The 17,802-nt window shown below is 41.0% G+C and overlaps 3 protein-coding genes across 58 annotated transcripts in view; 2 read left to right on the top strand and 1 right to left on the bottom strand.

Moving 5' to 3' along the window:
* The window catches only part of TSR1 (TSR1 ribosome maturation factor), a 14,385-nt gene extending 12,300 nt beyond the window's left edge, over positions 1-2,085 (top strand). For all 5 annotated transcript variants that reach the window (XR_016223922.1, XM_089317612.1, XM_008270915.5 and 2 more), the window contains 3 exons: positions 312-452; positions 545-619; positions 747-2,085. Coding sequence is in view for 4 of the 5 variants with exons in the window: in XM_089317612.1 (XP_089173738.1) it covers positions 312-452; positions 545-619; positions 747-925 (395 nt within the window). In the remaining variant the exon portion in view is untranslated. The remainder of the gene's footprint in view (positions 1-311; positions 453-544; positions 620-746) is intronic.
* SRR (serine racemase) overlaps positions 1-17,710 on the bottom strand; it is a 27,756-nt gene extending 10,046 nt beyond the window's left edge. The window contains exons 1-9 of one of the 43 annotated variants that reach the window (XR_016223923.1): positions 17,423-17,555; positions 13,850-13,984; positions 8,932-9,103; positions 3,894-4,020; positions 3,642-3,745; positions 2,565-2,684; positions 2,378-2,452; positions 1,706-1,809; positions 1,172-1,403 (exon numbers count right to left, since the gene is read on the bottom strand). Coding sequence is in view for 35 of the 43 variants with exons in the window: in XM_070061198.2 (XP_069917299.2) it covers positions 1,191-1,403; positions 1,706-1,915; positions 2,378-2,452; positions 2,565-2,684; positions 3,642-3,745; positions 3,894-4,020; positions 8,932-9,099 (1,017 nt within the window). In the remaining 8 variants the exon portion in view is untranslated. Of the gene's footprint in view, positions 1-1,171; positions 1,404-1,705; positions 1,916-2,377; positions 2,453-2,564; positions 2,685-3,641; positions 3,746-3,893; positions 4,021-8,931; positions 9,104-10,000; positions 10,174-13,849; positions 16,737-17,014; positions 17,332-17,417 lie in introns of those variants that run through there. The other 42 variants (XR_016223927.1, XR_016223925.1, XR_016223926.1 and 39 more) reach the window with 42 other exon arrangements.
* The window catches only part of SMG6 (SMG6 nonsense mediated mRNA decay factor), a 261,637-nt gene continuing 261,453 nt past the window's right edge, over positions 17,619-17,802 (top strand). For 9 of the 10 annotated variants that reach the window (XR_016223920.1, XR_016223919.1, XR_016223921.1 and 6 more), the window contains exon 1: positions 17,619-17,802. Coding sequence is in view for 6 of the 10 variants with exons in the window: in XM_002718880.6 (XP_002718926.1) it covers positions 17,715-17,802 (88 nt within the window). In the remaining 4 variants the exon portion in view is untranslated. The other variant, XM_008270916.5, reaches the window with a different exon arrangement.

Below are 17,802 nucleotides of genomic sequence, written 5' to 3'. Positions count from 1 at the left end.
ATATATATAAGTAAATTACATATATATATTATATATATATATATATTTCTTCATGGAGGATCTTAGAGATGCCAAACTGCATTTTGATCTTGGTTGCAAACCTTAGCTAATTGGTAGAGGTTGCTCACATTGCTATATGTAGGATAGGTTCTGGGACAGGCTAAGCAGGAATATCATGTATTACTCTCTGCCTGGGACGCAGGAGGGCAGCATAGTGCATTGTTATTAATGTTCCTCCAAGAAAGTCTTACATAGATCTTTAGAAGAATTGCAACAATAAACTGAATAGCTGCTTTGCTTTTTTTTCTTAGGAATGCACAACCTCATTGCTACAGGCCATCTGTTGTCAGTGGATCCAGACAGAATGGTCATCAAGAGAGTTGTTCTGAGTGGTCATCCTTTCAAAATTTTTACTAAGACAGCAGTAGTACGTTACATGTTCTTCAACAGAGGTAGGCATGGAGGAGGCAGATGGAATCTAATTGCTATTTTATATTTTGTGGATAAATATTTCATCTTGGTTTTCTATGTGTTCCATTTTAAGAGGATGTGCTATGGTTTAAACCAGTGGAACTGAGAACAAAGTGGGGCCGAAGGGGACACATCAAAGAGCCTTTAGGTAAGAATGTGGATTTGGGACCTTGTCAAGATTTTCCCAGTGTTACCAAATGACTGTTGGGTTGGGAGTTCATTACTTTAAAAATTCCCACTTTTAATTTTACCAACTTGCTCTGGTGTTTTTCTAGGCACCCATGGCCACATGAAATGCAGTTTTGATGGGAAGCTAAAATCTCAAGACACAGTACTAATGAACCTCTATAAACGAGTTTTCCCCAAATGGACTTATGATCCGTATGTACCAGAACCAGTACCTTGGATAAAAAGTGAGATTCCTTCAACAGTGCTTGAAATGGACCCAGAATAATGGACTTCATGGGCTTCTGTCACTATACGTTGGGGAGCCTACAGATCTGATGGTTTTTGCAAAAGATTTTTTTTGGCTTTGACAAGTGTCTCAGTTAAGGATGAAGTTTTTCTCCTACTTAATCCAAAAAACTATTAAATCTTATTGAAATTTCTATCCATTAGGATTTTGAAATCTATTTAAGAAAGAAAGATGAAATATTGACAATGACCAGAAACAAAGTTACACATATCTGGAGACAGTGCATCCATCTGTTTTGTATAATTTAAACAGAAACAGATTGATTAACTGGCCTTTCAGCCTGCTTCATCCAAGTCAGAGAGGTTAAGTCTACATTTCCACCACTGAGCACAACACAAATGTTCTTTACTTCTGGGGAAACGGTTTGAAAATGCTGAGACAGTACAGCAGCCACTGCAACACCAGCTGTAGGTTCAATGAGTAGTTTCATTCTCTCCCACACCAGCTTGGTTGCATACTGTTGGTACAGAAGAGTGAGGATTAGTGAAACATGAGACGAATAGTCTAAGGGGTTTAATCATAAAAGGCCAGAAGAGCATACATGCTTTATCTGAATTTTCTTATTAAGTATGTGTGCTTGCCAGTGAGCAAGGCTCTTCTTACACTTTAACACTGCTTCTGCCATCAAGAGGGTTATACTACACCTAGGGTACCCTCTCCAACATGGAATGAAGTTAAGGTCCCTATGGGTCTCCTGCTACTCCTAGCAAGAGAAAGTTATTGTGCCTAGAGTCTTGTTTTTTCCTTTTGCGGTCTTACCTTAATTTCATCCTCTGTAACAGTGAAGACATCATCCACAAGGTCCCTGATGATAGGCCAGGTGTTTAAGCCAATGCTGGATTTGACCCCATCTGCTATGGTTTCTGGAGGACAAGGATTGGGCATCAGTTCCCCTTTCAGTCTGGACTGGTAGCAGTCATCTGCATTCAAGGGTTCAGCAGCATAAACCTTCACACTAGGTCTTAAAGCCTGGGAAAAGGAATATTAGACACCTTACAACTAACCACAGCACTGCCTGCATGCCTAAAATAAAATAGGCTGAAAAAGTAATATCTCTGCCAAAGAGTCTTTCCCTTTGATACATGTTATGAAATTATGACCTTGAAGCACTTTATAAATAAATCCTTTGTTTAATAATATCCTCTAGTTGTCTGGATCACATCTGGTTCCAGTGGTAATCTGGAGAAAAGGAAGCCCCTGTCGTGGACTGATGAGTGAAATGGGATTCAGGGACAGGATGTGGGGGTATATCACTCATTCTAACTGCTCAGTGAAGAGGATGGTGAGGCCTTCCATTTCAGAGTGCCAAGGGATTATAGGACTGGATGAAAATTTGGGGAGATTACCGAGCAAGTATCCACAATGTACTATGATATAAAGTAAAGCCTTTATAACAGAAGCAGGAAGTCCTCCGGAAGCTCTTTTCCTCACCTTAATTGTAACTGCTATTCCAGCAATCATTCCTCCTCCCCCTACTGGAACCACGAGTGCATCCAACAAGGGAACCTTTAGTAAGAAGAATATAAAGTGTAAATGGGCTTATTATTAGGCAATTTTTTGTGTACATATTAAATAACCGAATTGGCAGCCAAACAGCTTTACCAGTATGCTATATTACCTGGTTCAGCACTTCCAGGGCAATTGTCCCTTGCCCAGCAATCACTGCAGGCTCCTGGTTGGGATGTACCATGATGCCTTCTGTTTCTTCCACAATTTGTTTTGTAACATTTTCTCTAGACTGAAATACATTGGATTAGTTTACTTGATTTATATTTAATAGACTTTCCAACAAGTTTGATTCATTTACTTCTCAGATTTTGTTCAGGCACTGGAGATACAGCAGTTAACAAGTTTATAAACCTCAAAAGATTTATATTCTTACACGGTGGGGAGAGCTGGGAAGTAAATATATGATACATTTAAGAGCTGTGGAGAAAAATGAAGGGCCTCTACTAAAGTAACAAATTTGAGCAAGTACTGTGGGTTTTTAAAGAACATTTCAAGTGGGTAATAACAAGTGCAAAGACTACAAAGCGGGAGTGTCTGGCCTTTCTGAGGAACTGCTAAGCAGTTAGTGTGACTGACATGGTATGTTTGACAGGGGGGTGGTGAAAGGAGATGAGAGGATTTAAGAAAGGATTGGGTAGTTCACCTAAGTTTTAGATGAGAGACAGGTCTTGATTTATCCATTTAGTAAATGGATAGTTCTGGTTGCTCTTAAACAGTGGGGCAAGGGTGGAAGAGACCAGTTAGGTTACTGAATCTACATGAGGGTTGATGTCGGTTTGAACCAGGGTAGCCGTGAAAAAGGCTGTTGGAAACAGCTGGATTTGGATATATTTTGAAAGCACTGAGATTTGAATGTGGGGTTTGAGAATATCAAAGATAATACCAAATTTTTGTTTTGTTTTGCCATTTACTGAGATAAGGAAAACCGGAATGGGAATAACTGGGACGATGAAGAGTTTGGTTGCAGACTAGCAAGTCTGAGAAGCCTCTTGAGGCATCCAAGTGAGAAAGTCAGATATGCAAATCTGGGTTATTAGAATATAGGTGATATGTTAAACTATGAGACTAACAATATTTGAGTGAGTACAGGTACGAAAAGTTTGGAAGAAGAATCAATGAAGGAGACTGGAAAGCAGCAGCCAGTAAAGCAAGAAAAGCAGTCAATCAAATGAGACTGCTTTCTTACCTCATCACTCGGTTCACTGTACACTATAGAGGCTCCATAGGCTTGTATTGCTAGTTTTTTACAGTTGGGAGCTGTTCGGGGTACCACAATATAAGCAGGGATCCCTGGGTGGGGAAAACAGTGTAAGTCAGTAGAGTTTAGGGTGGAAATTCCTTTGGAGATTAACTTCCCACATCCATCACCACTCTCACTGAAATTAAAGATAGTTTTCCTCTCTGATGAGCCTATGCAATGGTCTGAGACATTAGGTACCTTCCAATTTGGCAGCGTAGGTGAGAGCTTGGCCATGGTTTCCACTGCTGTGAGTAACAACTGCTTTAGGCTTCCCTCCTGAGGTGGCAGGAATCAAGCCTCTGATGGCATTAAGAGCACCACGAATCTGGAAGAGGAATGGTGAATTCACACAATCATGTGTTACTTCACAACAGGAACTTAGTTCTGAGAAATGCATTATTAGGCACTTTTGAAAGTATTAGAGTGCACTTTCATATGGTATAGCCTATTGCTCCTAGGCTACAAACACAACTGTCACTATACTGAATTCTATAGGCAACTCTAACAATGGTAAGAGGCTATGATGTAAAAATAGAAAAAGACAATATAAATGCAGCATACAAGATAAAAAACAGTACACCTGTATAGGGCACTTACCATGGGACTAGAAGTTAGAGATGAGTGAGGGGTGAGTGCTTGTGAAGGCCTGACATTACACTATTGAAAACTTCATAAATACTACACGTGAGCTAGACTAAATATATAAATTTTTTCTTTAATAAATTAACCTTACTGTAAATTTCAATTTTTCAACCTTTTTTTTTTTTTTTTTTTAAGATTTTACTTATTTGAAAGGCAGAGTGACAGAGAAGAGACAGAAGATCTTCTATGCGCTGGTTTATATACCAAATGGCCACAAAGGTTGGGGCTAGATCAGGCGGAAGCCAGGCACTCCATCCAGGATCTCCACATAGGTGGCAGGGGCCCAAACGCTTGGGCCATCTTCTCTTGCTTTGCTGGGAGTCAGGTTAGAAGTGGAGCGGCCAGGGGCCAGCACTGTGGCATAGTGGATAAAGCCACCACCTTCAGTGCCAGCATCCCCTATGGGCGCTGGTTTGAGTCCTGGCTGCTCTACTTCTGATCCAGCTCTTTGCTATAGCCTGGGAAAGCAGTGGATGATGGCCCAAGTCCTTGGGCCTCTGTACCCAAGTGGGAGACCGGGAAGAAGCCCCTGGCTTGGATTGGCCCAGCTCTGGCTGTTGCGGCCATTTGGGGAGTGAACTAGTGGGAAGACCTCTCTCTTTGTAACTCTCTGCCTTTCAAATAAATAAATCTTAAAAAAAAAAAAAAAAAAAAAAACAACACACACACAAAAAAAAGAGTGGAGCAGCCTATACTTGACCTAGTGCTTCAATATGGGATGCCAGTGTTGGTGGAGGCTTAACCACAATGCCAGCCCCTTTTTAATGTTTTTGACTCTTGTAATAACAACACATTGTACAACCATACAAAAATATTTCCTTGGGGCTCAAGTTGCAGGTCAATGGGTTAAACTGCTACCCGTAACACCAGCACCCATATCACAGCACTAGTTCCTCTCCCAGTTGCTGTTTCCAGTCCAGCTCCCTGATAGTTTGCCTGGGAAGGCAGTGGAAGATTGCCCAAGAAGTTGGGCCCCTGCTATCCATGTGAGAGACCTAGATGTAGTTCCAGGCTCCTGGTTGTTGGCCATTTGGGGAGTGAACCAATGGATGGATGATCTCTTTGTCACTCTGCCTTTTAAACAAATAAATAAAAAAATTTAAAAATATCTTCCTTATATCTAAAGTTTTTTATAGGCAAACACATTAGCCTGGGCCTATACAGGGTCAGGATCATCGGAATCACTGTCTTTCATCTCTACATCTTGTGCCACTGGAAAGGTCTTCAGGGGCACTAACATGCATGGAGGTGTCATCTATGACATCAGTGCCTTCTGGAGTTATCCCCTGAAAGAACTGGCTGTTTTGTACTTCAAAAAAAAAAAAAAAAAAAAAAAAGTTACAGAAAGGGAGGGAGGGAGGGAGGGAGGGAGGGGTTGGTCTTCCATCTGCTGGTTCACTCCCCAAATTGCCACAATGGCTGGAGCTAAGCCGATCCAAAGTCAGGAACCAGAATGCAGGGGCCCAAGGACTTGGGACATCTTTTACTGCTTTCTGAGGCCATCGCAGAGAGCTGGATCGGAAGAAGAGCTGGGACAAAAACCGGCGCCCATATGGGATGCCAGCGCTTCAGGGCAGGGCCATAGTGTCAGCCCCTGCACTTAATTTGTCTAAGTAAAAGGCACATACCCTAAAATAAAATACATAAACTTAACAACATCATTATCATATAGGTACTACATATAATTTTATGTGCTACTTTTCTGTATTCATTTATTTCAGAGAGACAAACAGCTCTCATCCACTGGTTCATTCCCCATGTCTGTAACAGCCAGGGAAACAGGGAGCCTAGAACTCAATGTAGCTCTCCCAAGTAGGTGGCAGGAACCCAATTAGTTGATCTATCACCAGTGCCTCCCAGGGCACTAGCAGGAAGCTGGAATTGGGAGCAAAGCTGGGACTCAAACCTAGCCACTCTAATATGGGATGCAGGCATCCCAACAGCTGTCTTAACTAGTCCAAATGCCTGCCCTATATGCTGTACTTTTATGACTGCCAGTGCATGTTTGTTATACCAGCATCACTGAACATATATGAGTAATGCATTACAATAATACAATGGCTATCACATTATTAGGTGGTAGGAATATTTTAACTCCTGTATCTTACAGACCACCATCATATATGTGGTTTATCATTGGCCAAAATGCTATTATGCAGAACATGACTACTAGACTTGAAAGTTTCTTTTAAAAAACCAAGCTTTTCTAGGTTTTCTAACTTTGCATATCTAATCTGTGAATTGTACATCCTACACCCTAGATATGTGCAATTTTTTAATAAAAGACTTATTTGAAAGGCAGAGTTACAGAGACAGAAGGAGAGAGGGGCTGTCACTGTGGCACAGTAGACTAAGCCTCTGCCTGTGGTGCCGGTATACCATATGGATGCTGTTTGTGTTTTGGCTGCCCCTCTTCTGATCCAGCTCTCTGCTATGGCCTCGGAAAGCAGTGAAGATGGCCTAAGTGCTTGGGCCCTTGCACCTGTGTGGGAGACTCAGAAGAAGCTCCTGGCTCCAGACAGGCCCAGCTCTGGCCATTGCGGTCAGTTGGTGAGTGAACCAGTGGATGGAAGACCTTTCTCTTTGTCGCTCCCTCTCGCTGTGTATAACTCTACCTCTCAAATAAATCAATAAAATATAATAATAATATTTATTGGAAAGGCAGAGCAACAGTGGAAGAGAGGGAGAAACAGAGATCTTCTATCTGTTGGTTCACTTCCCAGATGGCCACAACAGCCAGGCTTGGTTTCTGAAGCCAGGAGCCAGGAACTCCATCATGGTTTGCCAAATGGGTGGCATGGGTTCCAAATATTTGGGCTATCTTTCAGTGCTTTCTCAGGTGCATCAGCAGGAAGCTGAATTGGAAGTGGAGTACCTGGGACTCTAACCAGCACTCTTATATTGGATGAGGCATCATAGGGGTAACTTAACGCACTGTGCCACAATGCTGATTCCTTTAAGATATTTATGTACTTATTTTCACTTTACTTGAAAAACAGAGACAAAGAGAGACAGACAGATGAAGAGAGGTCTTCCATCTGCTGGTTCATTCCCCAAATGCTCACAACAGCCAGGGTTTGGCCAGGCTGAAGCCAGGAGCCCAAACTCAATCAGGGTCTCCCACGTGGGCAGCTGTGGGGAGCAACTCGGACTAGACTGTTACTGGAATTAAGACTTATTCTATGCATCTGCTCTCCCACAATATGGCGCTGGGAGAGGAGGAAACAGCTTCTACACAGCTGCCTCCAGTTCAACCAATAAACAGCAGGACCTGCTCCTGATTGGAGGAGAGCAGCATACTCGGCGTGTGGGTAGCAGAGTTGGGATTGGTGGAAGAGGACTATAAAGGAGGAGAGAGACAACATGCACCAGGAACATCTAAAGGGAACATCTATCTGAAGGAACACCTGTGCAGCCCCCGAGAGAGCCGGCCGGCGGTGTGCCGCTCCCCCGCGGAAGTGGGGAAAGTGGCAGGGGGAACCGCCCTTCCACGGAGGTGGAAGGGACGGTAGCCAACCCGGGAAAAACCAGCAGCAAACCCGGGGAGGGCCGAGCAGACAAAAGAACAGCGCAGGGTCCTGTGTCGTTCCTCCACGAAGAGGGGGAGCGACAGGCAGCAACAACCCAAATACTTGAACCATCAATGCTGCTTCCTAGGTTGTACATAGTAGAAAGCTGGAATTGGAAGCAGAGTTAGGACTTGAACCCAAGTACTCTGAAATAGGATATGGGTGTCCCAACTGGGAACTTAATCTCTGTGTTATATGCCTGTCCCTAAAATCTTTATTTCTTTATTTGGAGAGAGAAAGAAATCTCCATTCTGTTCTGGGGTGCAGGGCTCATAAGCAGTGACTTAATTCCTGCACCAAATGCTTTCCCTTAATTTACCATCTTAACCACTTTTAAAAGAGCATTTAATATTTTTTAAACTTATTTGCATCTTATTTGAACACAGAGATCTTCCATCTGCTGTTTCACTTCCTAAATGCCCACAATAATTGCAGCTGGTTCAGGCCAAAGTGAGGAACTCAATCTGGGCACCCAAAGTGGGTGATGGGGACCCAAAGACTTGAGCTGTCACCTGCTGTGCATTAGCAGGAAGCTGGAATCAGAAGAGGAACCAAGACTCAAACCTAGGCACTCTAGTATGGGATGTGGGCATCCCAAGTCGGGTGTGAACTACTGTACCAAATACCCACACTATCTTAACCATTTAAAAGTTATTTTATTCAAGAGGCAGAGACAGATAAACACAGAGATTCCATCTGCTGGTTCATTCTCCATATGCCTGAAACCCCCAGGGCTGGGATAGGCTAAGCCAGGAGCCCAGAACTTAAATCCAGGCCTCCCTGGCAGTGCCCCAAGCACTTGAGTCATCACATGCAGCCTTGCAGGATACACATTAGCAGGAAGCTAGAATCTAGCAGAGCCAGGACTCCACTATGATGCTAGGCAACCAGGACTTCAACATTTCTCCAACACTTTTTCAACTACAAGGTATTGATTTACTCCTACCTACCTCACTGGCGAATCAAATTTATATGTGAAAGGGGCTTGAAAATATACATGATTCACTAACCAAAAAGATTGTTACCTTAAAAGATCCAGTTTTCTGGAAGAGTTCACATTTGAAGAAAAGATTTCGCCCTGTTATTTGATTCAAAATGGAGCTTGTTAGCACTGGTGTGAGGTGGATAAAATCTTGAATGTTGGTATGAGCTTTTTCAACATCAGCAAAGGAGATGCAGTACTGAGCACACATGGTTCTGAAACCCAGGAATAAGAAGGGGTCAAAGTGAAGACTGAGACAGTGTATTTATTGATATTTTTTGAAAATGCATAACACAGAATAGACCTGAGGCCTGTGGTATTATATCCAGTTGTCCCCATCACAAGAGAGCCAGAATTTCTGTATAGGTGACTTGTCTTGAAGCTGAAGTAAATTTTTCTGGTGAAGCTTTATAGGAACTGAAGGTGCTAATGGAAGGCTAAGCCTCACCCCTCCATCTATTAACATCCATTTCTTGGCATTGCCATTGGTCTATACCTCGCTTTTCATCATTGTTGTGAAGTTGCTTGAATATATTGGGTTCAAGACATACTGTAAATTTTTATTTTAAAAATTAACTTAGTAAAAAACTGCCTCTAATCCTAGAATTTTAATAAGTAAACTATGTTCATTTTCTGTTTCATTATGTGTTTTCAATATACAAACATTACATGATAGTTAAAGTCAAAGCAAACATTTTTCTTACTCATATATTTGGCTGTTTATTCAGTTTTCATGATAATTTTCAATAACCACATTATGCTTCAATTTTCCCTTGTGTTTAAACATGAAATTTCTATTTTTCCTTATTGTAAAAGTTATCCATATTCAATAGAAAAACAATTTAATCTAAAAATACAGAGATGTGAAAATAGCCACTAAACTTTCCTTCCCAAATACAATTGCTTTATAAGCTCTTGCGGTTTATCTCACCACCAGGTCCACATATACGGAAAAAAGTTCTTTTTGACAGGTTTAGTAACTTGTTTTATTCAGACAATATTATGATTAATTGTATCAAGATACATTTATTCAGTTTTTAAAATGGCTTCATGGTACTTCTTTTACAAATATGCTGTAATTTAAATTTTACACAATTCCATTGAATACTTACATTTAGAATTCCTTCCTTTTTTCTATAATAATGTAATGAAAATAATTGTTGCAAGACTTTTGTGCATCTCTGTGCATCCTCGGAGTATATTCCACCAAATGCCAATTTGTATCAAAAGGCATGCATCCTCCTAAGACAGTTGACACCCACTGCCAAACTGACCGCCAGAAGGGCTGCAGAATGCACCAATTCATACTTCCAACAGGAGTTTGTAAGGAATGCTCATTTTGCTTCATACTTGCTGTCTCATCTTTATCTGTCAATTTAATTAAACATGTCTAGTAGTTTTAATTTACATAAATCACCAGAAATGGAACATTTTACTGTATAGTTATTGGCCACTTGTTCTTTTGTGAATTTTCAATATATCATTTACTGACTGAATCATCTTTTGCCTCTGAAATGCCACATTTGTCAAAAATTAAATTTCTATTAATGCTTGGGACTTTTGTATTGTATTCCATTGACCAGATTTGCTAATTGCTTTTTCCAGTTATGTACTTGTATTAGTAAGTTCTTCTCTGATTCTTTTTCTAAAAATTGTTGGCTTCAAGCAAATCTTGTAATTCCTTTGTCAATGGCTCCAGAAATTCTATTGTAAAATATATAAATTGGCATAACTGACATTTAAAAATATTTTCTTATAAAACATAGCTGTTGGCCGGCACCGCGGCTCACTAGGCTAATCCTCCGCCTTGCGGTGCCGGCACACCGGGTTCTAGTCCCAGTTGCCCCTCTTCCAGGCCAGCTCTCTGCTGTGGCCAGGGAGTGCAGTGGAGGATGGCCCAAGTCCTTGGGCCCTGCACCCCATGGGAGACCAGGATAAGTACCTGGCTCCTGCCATCGGATCAGCGTGGTGCGCCGGCCGCAGCAGCCATTGGAGGGTGAACCAACGGCAAAGGAAGACCTTTCTCTCTGTCTCTCTCACTGTCCACTCTGCCTGTCAAAAAAAAAAAAGCTGTCCTTTTTAGAATTCTAAGTTTATTTGTATTTTGTATATCTCAGTTTATTTTTATTTTTGCTACTTTTGAAATAAGGCATTTTTTTCATTAGATTTTAAAATTACCAATGATGTACATGAAATTTAGATTTTTTATCTCTATCAAATAATGATATTTTGCTAGATTATCTTTTAAGATCTCATATTGATAGTTGATCCTTGTTACCATTTTAGAGAAAATAATCATTCTACATGCAAATAAAGATAATGTGTTTACCTTATAAATATACCTCTACTAAGTTTTTCAGTGACTTCACAGTTACTAGTTTCTGTGGATTTACCACCTCCTCTTGAATTAATTTCAGTAATTTCTATTTTTTGGCAAAACATTTAACTTAAATATCACAATTATTAGTAAAAAGTTGGACATATTAATATTCCTAAATAACTTTCACATCTGGTTTGTTCACTCCTTCGTTTATTCAATCTACAAATATTGAGCACCTTCTATGTGTTAGATATTATTTGGTCTGGAGATAAGGTGTTAGAAAAATATACTTATCCTACCCCAAGTTATCATTATCATGAATCCTTCATTTTGATATTAATATCCCTGTTTTCAAGAAAAATAGTATTGGGCCGGCGCCGTGGCTCACTAGGCTAATCCTCCGCCTTGCGGCGCCGGCACACCGGGTTCTAGTCCCGGCTGGGGCACCGGATTCTGTCCCGGTTGTCCCTCTTCCAGGCCAGCCCTCTGCTGTGGCCAGGGAGTGCAGTGGAGGATGGCCCAGGTGCTTGGGCCCTGCACCCCATGGGAGACCAGGAAAAGCACCTGGCTCCTGGCTCCTGCCATCGGATCAGCGCGGTGTGCCGGCCGCAGCGCGCTGGCCGCGGCGGCCATTGGAGGGTGAACCAACGGCAAAGGAAGACCTTTCTCTCTGTCTCTCTCTCTCACTGTCCACTCTGCCTGTCAAAAAAAAAAAAAAAAAAAAAAAAAAAAAAAATAGTATTACATGTGAATGTATATATATACACATATAAAGTGAATTTAGGAAAATGTTAGAAATCCTTAAATCTTCAAACTAAATTTATTATTAAAATACAAAAAATAGACATGTTCTTGCCCTCTTAAACCTTACAACCCAGGAGGAGATCTGTAATAAATAATGCAAAAATAAATATGTACTTTCAATTTTGATAGTTGCTATTAGGAAAGTAAGTGGCGTGGGGGCCTTATTTAAATAGGGGAAGGAGGTTAATAAAAGGGCTCTATATAGAAGGAAAATATAAGTTATGACCCAAAGTGTGAATGGGCTTTATTCAGGTGGAATAGAGAAAAAAGTGTTTCAGGTAGTGGAAAATACATATAAGCCTTTAAGAAGGGAAAGAACAGGCATATTCAGGCAACTAAAACACAGCTAATGTGTCTGAAAATAATGACCAAAGTAGAGTCCAGATCATTTTGGGACTATGATTCATGGATTTATTTTTTCCATATGAGTAATGGAATGCCACTGAATTTTGTACAGGTAAATGACATATAAGATTCCATATTTTTAGAAAATCATTCTGGCTACATTGTGGTGAATGCAAGGGGACAAGAGTGGAATCAGGGAGTGTGATTAAGAGATTTTGCAGTCTTCTATTTGGAAGGATCTGATGGTAAAAATGGAGACTGGAAAAAATAGTTTAGGATACATTTTGGAAACATGAACCAAATTAAAAAAGACAAAAGCTTGAATGAAATTTTCTCCAAAGATACACAAATGGCCAACAAGCACATGAAAAATGCTCAACATCACTGATGATTAAGGAAATGCAAATCAAAACTACAAGATACTACCTCATACCCTGAGTATACCTACTATAAAAAAAAAAAAAAAAGGAAAGTTAAATGTAGACCCTTGAGGATACAGAAGGATACAGATAAATTGGAATCCCTGTACACTGCTGGAGGGAATGTAAAATGTACAGCTGCTATGGTAAACAGCATGGTGATTCTTAAAAATGTAAACAAAATTATTGTATAATCTAGAAATTCTACTCCTGGATGTAGACTCAAAAGAACTGAAGGTAGGGCCTCAAAGATATTTTTACAACCATGTACATAGCTGCATTATTCATAGTAACCAAAAAATGGAAGTAATCTAAGTGTCCATTGACAGATGAATGACTATACATAATATGGTATGTATATACAATGGAATATATTCAACCCTAACTAAAAAGGAGGAAATTCTGACACACTGTGAATGAACATCAAGGACATTAAGCTATCACAGAAGACAAATACTGCATGATTCCATTTATATGAGTAGTCACATTCAAAGATAGGAAGAAGTATTGCTGCCAGGGGCTAGGGGACTGGGGAGCTGTTATATAATTGGTATAGCATTCTACAGATTTGCTGCACAATATCAATGTATTTAACCTATAGACTTATAAGTGGTTAAAATGGTAAACTGTATGTGTATTTTACCACAAGTTTTTAAAAAGCCACTACTACCAAAAATAGAGATTTTGGAGGATATAATGGGCATCTTGGTTGCCAAGTGACAGAACCAAAACTAGTGAACTAGTTTAGGTATAAGACAAGGGTGTCAAAATTTACTGGCTCCCCTGCAATCACGTGGGAAACCTGGAAGAAGCTCCTGGCTCCTGAACCCTGGCTTCAGATGGGCCTACCTCTGGCTGTTTTGGTTATTTGAGTGAACCAGTGGATGGAAAACCTCTCTGTCTCTCCCTCTCTCTGTAACTCTGTCTCTCAAATTAATAAATTAAAAAAAAAAAAAAGATTTACTGGCTCATGGAACCCAAGAATTGAACAAACCACAGGAAGGGCACAAATATGGAGCGTCAGGAACAACTGGATCCAGGAACTTGAGAGCTTCCAGGGCTCTGTTTCTCACCTCTGCTGCTTTCTGCATGTCGGCTTCTTTTCCACTGCATACCAGCTGGTTCCATATGGCAGGACACGTGGATGCTGACAGCTCCTGTGTTTTACATTTTATTGCTTCCACACTGAAGAGGAATTTGCTTTCTTTCTTAGTTTCAATTATAAAAATTATAAAAATTCTGGGTAAGGACTCTGACTCTTGGCCTAGGACCACTGGCCAAAGGTATGAGGTCACTAAGACAATACTATGCAACAGTCAGAAGCATTTACAGTAACATGAAAAAGAAAACAGGAGGTGGGTGTTTGGCTTAGTGGTTAAGATGCTGGTTCCCATGTCTCACATTGGAGTGCCTAGGTTTGATACCTGGCTCTATCTCCAGACTTCAGCTTCCGGCTAATGTAGACCATGGGAGGCAACAGTGAGGCTTAAGTAACTGGATTCCTGCCACCCAAGTGGGAAACATGGATTGCATTCATGGCTCTCAGCTTCCACCCCACAACAGCCCTGGGCATTTGGGGAGTGAACTAGCAGATGGGAGCTCTCTATCTGTATTTCTCTTCCCTACCACCTTCCCCAAAAGAAACTGAATGAGATCTATACTACTGTATCAGTTATATATATTTAAAACACGTACATAAAACATTATACAAGGGTACTTCAAAAATGGAATTGAAAGAAATGGAAAATGGAATTAAAAAACAAGTTTATTTTGGGAAAAACTGAAATCTATGCACACAAGGAATCTTCAAAAAGTTCATGAACAATGTATACTGTGAAAAAACTATGCATGGACTTCAAAATATTTTGTACCATCTTTTAATTCTATTTTTCATGAGTGTTTTCAAGTAATCTCATATTATTCAAAGATACATAGATACATGTATTCAAAGACACATATCAAACATATTAGAGTCACAAAGAGGGCAGGGATGGAACATGAGTAGGAACTAGAACAAAAAGCAAAAGGATAAAATGAGGGCCCAACTTTGTTGCACAACAGGTTAAGCCGCCTCTTGGGATGCTGGCATTCCATGTGGGCTGCTCCACTTCCAAACCAGCTTCCTGCTAATGCACCTGGGAAAGCAGTGGATAGCCCACATGCTTGGGCCCTGCTACCACCACCCATATAGGAGACTTGGATGGGGTTCCAGGCTCTAGGCTTCAGCTTGGCCCGGCCCTGGCTGTTGCAACCACTTGGATAGTGAACCAGTGGGTGGAAGATCTCTGTTTCTCTGTAACTCTTTCAAATAAATAATCTTTTTTTTTTTTTTAAAGATAAAATGAAAGGCCCTGTTGATGCTAGTATGAACAAAATAATATGACTGGCTCAACTGTCTGCATCTGTGTGAAAAATAACAGCAAAAGTAGGGAATGATGAAGGAAACAAAGAAAAAAGAGAAAGAAAAAAACCTACTTCTGAATGACAGTGAAAGTATTCAACAGAAAAAGAAGGGAAAAATGTTGGGGACATGATTCCATGTATGTTCAATGCAGAGCTAGAAAAGGCATATCCTGATAGTGGAATGAATGTGAGGAATGTGAGGGAATTGCTTCTCAGCCTTTTGCTAAGATCAAGTGAATGTGAGGGAGATGGAGGGGCCAAGGATACTGCCTGGGCTTTTACTTAGATGGCAATATAATTTACTGAGATTTAAGACTGGATAAGAAATGTGTTTGAGGAGAAAAATCAGAGATTTGATAAACTAAGTTTGAATTGCTTGTGAGACCTCCAAGAGGATGTCTTTTTCCTTCTTATTTTTTTCCACAAATGTCTTATTTTATTCCTACAGAATGAGCTTTCTTTTTATTTATTTATCAAGTACTGTTCTTTTTTAGCTTGTTATTTTTTTTTACATAAATGTACCTAAAGCTACACACAAATGCTTTAATGACATATCATGGATTTTGTTATGGAATACTTTCATTATCTTAATTTCTAAAAAAAATCCATGATCTTAGCCTTATTTTATTTTTTGATCTGCAAGTTATCTAAAGTTAGTGGTTTTTTTGTGATTAGAATTTTTTGCTTCATTAGTGGTTATTCAATTTCTACTTTTCTTACTGTATGCTCAATAAATATGACTTATACAGTTTTTTATCCAAATTTGCTTTATTATTTTTGGTTTACCCATATAATGTGATACAACCTCTATTTTTAAGAATTTTAAAAATTACAGAATTACATAGAACTTTCACTCTCTACCACCAAATCCCCTCTTTTTCCATAAGGGTAGCCGGTTTTCAAAGTACTTCCACACCCTTTTTGGATGTATTTATATAGAAATTTACAAATATGACAAATGATTTTGCCACACATAGACTCATACTATATATATATCAACCTGCAAGTGGTTTTTAAAAGTGAAAGCATTAAACAATACATCCTGAAGACTGTTTATGTCAATACATAAACACATTTTAATTTTTTAAAAGCAGAAGCTTTTGTTGTGGTACAGGTCTAAATATGGTTGCCTTTTCATTTAAATTCTCTTTAAATCTGATAGTTCAAACTCTTCCACCAACTTAGTAAAATTTGCTCTATTTGACTACACTCCTACTCAATCAGTTATCACCTTCTGGAATCATACTTAATTGTTAGTTTTTGCACCCATTCTTTATGTCTCCCATCATTATCTCTCAGTTACTACCTACTATTTTATTCCCAAGTTCTGTAAATTTTTTTGAGCTGGCTTAACTTTTGGCATATCTAATCTGCAGTTCACTGACACTGTTGCACTAAATTGGCAATCATACTTGTTCTAATTTTCTGTTTCCGATTTTGTTTTTAATGATGCAATATTCTCTCAAATTTCCACATCAAAACGAATTAGCGTGTAACACATCTTGCTCTGGCCACTCAAGTCACTCTCCTCCTTCGGAACTGTTGAATCTCTTTAACCTGTTGGTGGCAAAGTGTTACTTCACAGGTCGCTCAAACCTTCTGGGCTCCAACTAAGGCATAGTCGGGTTGCAGGAGCAACAGGGGGAGGCCGGCAACCTTGGGACAGGGAGTTTCCACCACACCAAGGTTTACAACAGTTCAGGGGCAATAAAGGTTAAAGTCTTCCAGTCTAGTTAAATTTTAAAGATTGAAGCAAGAAAAAAATCAACCGCAACTGCATGGGGGTAACTTTGTCAAGAATCCACAGAAATACAAAAATTCCCCAGGTGACTTACAGTACCTCCTCTTCCACACAACTCCTTCCCTCAGCAGGAGCCAACCCTGCTGTCTGTCCATTTTAAGTCAGGAGGCTTGCAGATGTAGTTTGCATTAAGATACCCAGGTCCTACCAGACGTCGTCACCCGGGGCAGTTTACCTCGGTCCTCTAGGGCTCCGTTTTTTAATCTTACAAACGGGAAGAACTACTTTTACAAGATTTTTAAGATCCCCAAGTACAAGCCTAAGGCGCTAGTCCCGGCCTGTGGCGGAGGACCGTGGCCCAGGATGGCTATGGGCGGCAGGACTGCGGTCGTCTCCATCAACCCTAGCCCCAGATCGGCACCAGTGTTCTCGGTGCCCACCACAGCAGCGACGGCGGCCACCGCCGTGCACGCCCGCCTGGCACGGCCCGGCCTCACCTCACCTCACCGGCGCCGCGCCTCCAACTCCAGCCTCTGCACACCTTCCCCGACCATACCTCTGCGCACGCGCAGCGCAGGCCGCTCGCGCCCGGGCTCGCGCTCCGAAGCTGGCCCTCTCGAACGTGCGTTCGGCGCTTTTCTCCCAGTGCGGCCACCGTCGTTTGGGGAGGGAAGGCGGGAGGGGGCGGGGAGAAGGGTGGGAGTGGGTGAGCGCGCGCGCCGCCCGTCCGTCGTGGTTTCCTGGCTGCGCGCGGCGGTGGCGAAGTAGCTGCAGCTGTAGCAGCAGTCGCGAAGATGGCGGAGGGGTTAGAGCGTGTGAGGATCTCCGCGTCGGAGCTGAGAGGGATCCTGGCCACTCTGGCTCCGCAGGCCGGGAGCAGAG

Source organism: Oryctolagus cuniculus, chromosome 17 (assembly GCF_051225735.1).
Source record: "Oryctolagus cuniculus isolate XC-2025 breed Fujian yellow rabbit chromosome 17, ASM5122573v1, whole genome shotgun sequence".
Classification (NCBI taxonomy): Eukaryota; Metazoa; Chordata; class Mammalia; order Lagomorpha; family Leporidae; genus Oryctolagus; species Oryctolagus cuniculus.
Note: the sequence above shows the minus strand (reverse complement) of the source record. Positions and strands in the feature narration are given on the sequence as shown.